A 6733-nucleotide genomic window follows, 5' to 3' on the forward strand; every position below is an offset into this window, starting at 1 on the left:
ATACACTTGTGGCCACGCAAACCTTATCACTATACTTTATTAAATTTTTTTTCGGACTTTTTCGTTCGTTCGGAATTTTCTTTAATTTGGTTTTTTTTTATGATTTTAGTAAGCATAAGTAAATTATGTACATTATACTATCTAATTGTAAATATAGTTTTTGCACCGAAGCTAAATAACCTTCACATGTGGATTTCTGTTAGTATTCTGTATGTATTCAGTTGGCTATATGCTATAGTTAATCGATCTAAATAATTTCATCGGAGATTACATTGTTGATTTAGAAAATAACCTGTGTCAACTTTTGTGGAAACACATTGTGAAATGTGAAGTTTTTCCATACAAGAACTTGATTCCGATCGTTCAGTTTGTATAGCAGCTATAAGATATAGTGGTCCGTTATCGGCAGTTCCGACAAATGAGCAGCTTCTTGAAGAGAAAATGAAGTTTGCAAAATTTCAAAACGATATCTTAAAAACTGAGGGACTAGTTCGTATATATACAGACAGACAGACGGTCATGGCTAAGTCGACTCAGCTCGACATACTGATCATTTATATATATACTTTATAAGGTATTCGACCCTTCCTTCTGAGTGTTACTCAGTAAGTGTAACCTTAGTATAAACTTAGTATACCCTGTTCAGGGTATAAAAAACAAAAAATATCATTGTTTCATCACATGTCAGCCTCTTACATTTCGAGCTCATTTTGTAAAGCTCACTAACATCCAAATGATTTTGTATATAGCTGAATGTGTTTTGTTTTTAATTTTTAATATTTTTKATCAATAACATGTCATTAACTTATTTCTAAATGAAAAATTTTTATACAAAAGTACCGCTATAAAAGGTAGTCAAATATGGACAATACTTGAAAATGTTGAGCGCTAAGTTTTGCGTGGCCACGAGTGTAATTAATCTCTTATTACAATCTGGCCTTTCAATCATAAAACACTTAACTTTCTGCTTCCCAAGACCAGTCTTATATGATCTACTTTAAGCAAAGATTTGAACTACGTATGGTAACTGGCTAGGTGACTGACGCCATTTTTGGTGTAGTTGTCATCTTGTTTGCATTAACTATCAGTTAGGAAAATATAAATTGAGTCTAGAATTGCATTCATGCGGCTTGCTAAGAGATGACTCAATTTGACTTTTATTCCATTATTCAAATATTAAGATTAATGTCATTATGCATATTTCTCAATATAAAAAATGGTGATTTTTGCATGGAAAACGAAGAATATCCCAGACAGCAAAAAAGTTTGAGGGCGAGGGAGCATTACTCGATGAATAATGTTGCCAAACACAAGATAATCTCGCAGATTTTTTGGCAGTCGATTGAACAGCTATTTCAGAACAGTTAAAAGCGGCAAAGAAATTGAGTGCCATATGAATTAAAGCCAAGTGACGTTGAAAGATAATTTGCATGTATGAATGCTGCTTCATTGCTTCAAAAAGTAGTACTTTTTGCATCGAATTGTGACTAAAGCAGCGGAAAAACCTAATATCCATGAGGTGACGGTATAAGTCTACCAACAATCCAATATTGTATCAGAAGATTTTCAATCAAGTGCCTAAATTTGAAGTTCAAATATCAATCAAGTTGCATGCAGTTAGAACTTTCATTAGAAAATTYTCAAATTCGCTATTCATGCTCTCTCCCACTGACTTCACAATTTACTAAGCCACAATCTAGTGCTGCCACCACAGCCACCACAGCCAACCCTGCCACTAATTCATTTCAACAATGCACACAATCGATGGCTGAAATTGTTTCGTTCAAAACTAATTAATTGGGCGTGTATTGAGGTACACAGACACCACGCCCACATGTTTGTTYAACTTCGCTACCGCCTGGATGCATTTCTTACACGCTGCCACTGTGCGCGCATGCGCCACAACATTGTTTGCTCGCTCGCTTTACTTGCTTGCTTGCTCAGCACAGGAGCGCTCCAATAATAAATGTTGGAAAAGATGTTGAATTAATTAAAACGATTCCGGGCAAATTGCAACACCAGCCAACTGACGTACATACATATATAYAAAGTACCCCTYTGTCGCCTCTCGAACGATATCTCGTTACAYAGCGCCGCCGCTGTCATACCTCAATGCCGCTGGCACAACGCCCACTCTCACAACGCGCTGCCACTGACCGCGTGCCTACCAGTTRGCGTTGCAGGAAGTGGGCGTCTTATTTCCCTATTGCTCTTTAATTTTTTAAATCAACTTTAGATTTCATTAATTAAAAGTATGAATTTTTCAAGTGGAACTTTTTTTCTCTACCGCTTACATATCAACCACTTTTCAATTATACTCATTTGTTAACCGCTTGTTGCCATTTCAGGTTTGGTTTCAGAATCGTCGCGCCAAGTGGCGCAAACAAGAGAAGGTGGGACCGCAATCACATCCATACAACCCGTATTTGCCCAGTGGGCCGGGCGCCATGCAAGCCGTAGTCGGTCCAACATTGCCGCCGAACCCGTTCACGCATCTGGGCTTCAATTTGCGTAAACCATTTGATGCGCCGGCTAATTTGGCCGCCTTTCGTTATCCACACCTGTCGGCGGCGCCAATGTTGCCATCCGGATTTTACAATCAATTTCAAAGGTAAGTTTGAAGTAGTAAAATATTAAATTAATACTAGTTGAAATGTAAAGTCCAGATCTTAAGAGAATAGCGATACATTGCTAATGCTCAAGAAGTGGCTAATAGAAAGATATACATATATTGGTTATTCTGAATTACTTATTACATATATTTTTTTTTTTTTTTTTTTTTTTTTTGATACTTGAAGATCCATTTCTTGCATAAACTTGGGTACTTATATAAAGATCCTATAATACATCACTATTGCAATATATATATAGTGAGGAACGTGCATCTAATAGCCGTACATWATTTTTATTGTTCATTGTAACCGACTACTGATCATCGAAAGTGCCTACAGATATATCAAATCGAAGCAAGTGCTCTGKTATAAATAAAACGGAGTATGTTTTCAAGTATGCTCTGCTCAGTAGCCTCAAAAGAATCTTTTGAACATCCGAATAAAAATAGCATGGCCTTTAATGAGAATACTCTAATGGATACTACCTAAACGAATAAGTTCATAATTGATGTGTATATTCTCTAAAAAAAAATAGTTCAGATAAGGCTTTGCGATCAATCCTCCTAAAGATAAAGTTTTTGAAATGCTTATAATATTAAGGTATAAAGTTTGCATACTACTATGAGCAAAAAATAGTAAGACTTTGTTCATAATTATAAAATTCTTAATTTATTTTTTAAAGTCTATAACGTCCCCCTCAAAGTAATCCCCGTTGGCCCAATGTGTTTATTGACATTCTGGTAGTCGGCTATTATTGTTCTACAGACGCCATGCAGGTTTTCAAAAAAATTTAGTGCTTTTTGTACCAATMGTGCTTTCACTTTTTTAAAGTTCGGATGATATTTCAAAATAGTTTTCACTGATCTTTTCGATATTCCATCCAGTAGGATTTTTGATTGTTATTCGTCTATTCACAAGCAGCAAGTCCTTTATTTCATTGACGTATTGATCATCAGTTGATGTTGATGGCCGTTCTGAACGTGGTTCATCGTCAACGTGTTCGCGAACCCTTTTGAATAATGTGTATCAAGCAAAAACACTTTCCCTCGACAAGCAATTATCACCGAACATATTTTCAAATATTCTGAACGTTTCGGCACCAGAAATTTGATTCCGCACTGAAAATTTAGTGGAACTTCTCACTCATCGTAAAAATCGCCAAATGCACTTACTTAATGTACTTCCAAAAGAAAAGCGTATACTAAMCACTAATGATTGTTTYGATGTGATATTCGGCACAGATAKTGGTGGATACCAAACTAAAAAAAATATTTCGAGGAATGGATTTTCGAGCGAAGTTTACTTAGTCCCATTGCGCTACCGAGYKGTTACCAATTAARCYTTACTTACTGAATATACCAGATCCTTTTCCMACCAAGCTGCCCAATGTCTCTTAAGTTTGACAATTATGAGACTAATGCAGGCTGGGCATTCGCAAAATTAATATTCCGAGTTCACTTTACCAACTTTCTGAAGGTGAGATTGTAGTTGCTTTGTGCTGAGAGCTACAATGTGAGTAGTCTTGCCAAAAAGTAGAATCTTATTGATCTGTACACCATCAACACTATCCCCRCACCTTTACGGTATGCCATGTGTTGCTAGAGTTCTAAGACCTTGCCTAGAGTCCAGTGCTTCAAACAACCCTTGAAAGAGCTGAATGGTTTAGGGTAGCTTGGCGGAATTGTGTTTCCGGCTGCCCATGCGGCCCAACTGCAACTCTACCTTTTTCTTTCCTTCCATTCCTATATGACTTAGTATCTAAATGATTTTCACCTAGTACGAAACYGAGTGTCTAGTTAGTATCTCCTTCCATAACGTATCGCTTACTTTAGGCGTCACGGATAGCCTTAATTGCCATTTGGCTGTCCACTAGAAGATTTGTGGACTTATCGGCTAGAGCAGAAGCTCGCTTAGCACTTTTTTATGCCACTAATTTCAACCCGAAAGACTATATTACAGTCAATTAGTACTACATATAGAAGAAACCCACCCCTGTTGCTATTTCACCCTTTGATCCGTTGGTGAATATATAGATTTCGCCGTTGCAACTATCAATCACAAAACCATTGGTCCATTCTTCTCTACTTCGTAATGAAAACATTGTGTTTTATTCTCACGTATCTCCWTTTCTGAATCGCTTTGCGATTTTGACCTGGATTTCATTACCACGGTCGAGATATGGATACCAATTCATCGAACCCAGACTGGGTATTACCAGATACGRTTTCGACTCGTGACTACAAAAAACCTGTATTCGGTTTCAGTTTACGAACTTCCGAGTTTCTTCTTATATAATTTATCAACCTCTCGGAAGCATATTAAAACTTGTAGTTTCCTGTTTCCTAAAGTTTACAGAGTTTGAAAAGGTTATACTTGACTAAGGTCTCGTTTTGTTCTAAGCGAAGCGTCAAGTGGTTTTCGATAAAAAAAAAAATACACAATTTATGTAACGTACAGTGAACAAAAAATAATTAATTTTTGACAGCTGGGTTATATTATGACATATTTTCAAGAAAATTGTGTCCGAATTGAACCTTCTTTCGCCACGCGCATACACATCTTTGATATTTTAAGAACTAAAGTTTGCATGCATTCCTAGTCCTAGTCCTAGAATTAATTTTTAACTTTAATWAAAAAAAAAATCTAATCTTACCACTTCTTTACAGAACTCCACCACATCTACTACCCGGCATGGCCAGCATGTACTCACCGACCACATCCTTCCAAACGCTGTTGGCCAATATGACKGCTGTGCCGCGCCCACCACCAGCACCGGCACAACTCAGCATCGCYGCCGTCAAACCACCAATGATGATTTCATCCCCCGAATTGCATTCACCCAATCATCTCATCGCTTCACCGCCCATCTCACCCACCTCYATGACAATGCAATCAATGGCACCACCACCACCAGCAATGGCACACTCACACACACAACAACAGCAACAGCAAGGTCAATCATCGCCGGGGCTCAACATGTCAATGCTGCATCAAGCGCCGCCGCCACCGTCACAACAAACGGCTGCGCCACAGCACACACAGTCACCGCTACAGTTGGCGCACTCACCAACACAACATCAGTCATCAACRTCCACTTCGGCCGTGGCCGCAGCGCTGGTACAAGTGCCACGCACCGGCACGCCACCCGAAGATCGGCGCACCTCATCCATTGCGGCGTTGCGTCTGAAGGCGCGCGAGCATGAGCTCAAGCTGGAGTTGTTGCGCCAAAATGGTCACGGCGACGTGCTCAGCTAGTTAAAGCTGCAGTTGCTGGCAATGGTGAAACGGTACGGCAGCGGGTTTGCACGTRGAATGAAGGGAAGCAGGGATACGGCGGAGAATTTCAGCTCAAATCAGCGCGTATGCGGAAAAAATGTCCCCAACTTTCTTCGCCTTAAAATATTTTAATTAAATTTTAGTTTATTTTATATTTTTATCATGATTTTGGTTTATCGGCCATTTGTACGTAGTTGTTTTTAAATTATTATTTTCTCAAGTATATTAACTATATATATAAATATATTCAAATAAATATGTAAAATTAGTACCAGTGCGCTCAATAAAGCAGTTTTGACATAGTCGCATATGTAGGAAATAGTATTTATATGCAACAATATATACAACTGTAGTTAGTTACTTACGTACGTATTCCATTAGAAATTTATGAAAGTTGTTTAGTTTTTGAAAATTAAATTTTATTGAAAATATGTAAAAAGTTATGCTAGCGTAATAAAAAGGGTTTGTGATATTCACAAACTGTTTAAATATGTGAATATTTAAATAAAAATTGGTGTTTTATTTATTTCATATTCAATTTTGATGCGTGACCCTGTAAAATCACTCACTACGAACGCGTCAAGTGACGTTGTTGCTTTTGTTTTTTTAGTCAACACCAAAATGTAACAAACTCTCCGAAACACTAGGCGCTCATATACACACCATAGGCAAACAAGCAAGAACAAATGTCGAAATAAAAAAAAGTTGTTGCTTTGCTTATCTTTGCGAATTGTATTTGCTTTCTGCTCTGCATTCTTGTTGTCACTCTGAGTACTGTGCGCAATAACACTGCACAAATAACTGCGCTTGCATACCTCATATTTGTAGTGGAACAAATGAAAATT

At 37.7% G+C, this 6733-nt stretch overlaps 1 protein-coding gene across 1 annotated transcript in view; it reads left to right on the forward strand.

The window, feature by feature from the left end:
- Window positions 1–6332, forward strand: part of LOC108972341 (homeobox protein aristaless) — a 37567-nt gene extending 31235 nt beyond the window's left edge. The window contains exons 3-4 of the mRNA XM_018938877.1: window positions 2349–2611; window positions 5279–6332. Of these exons, the coding sequence (XP_018794422.1) occupies window positions 2349–2611; window positions 5279–5867 (852 nt within the window). The 3' untranslated portion in view covers window positions 5868–6332. The remainder of the gene's footprint in view (window positions 1–2348; window positions 2612–5278) is intronic.
- Window positions 6333–6733: the final 401 nt, after the last annotated feature.

This window comes from Bactrocera latifrons, unplaced genomic scaffold (assembly GCF_001853355.1).
Source record: "Bactrocera latifrons isolate USDA-ARS-PBARC rearing strain unplaced genomic scaffold, ASM185335v1 scaffold_397, whole genome shotgun sequence".
In the NCBI taxonomy this organism is placed as follows: Eukaryota; Metazoa; Arthropoda; class Insecta; order Diptera; family Tephritidae; genus Bactrocera; species Bactrocera latifrons.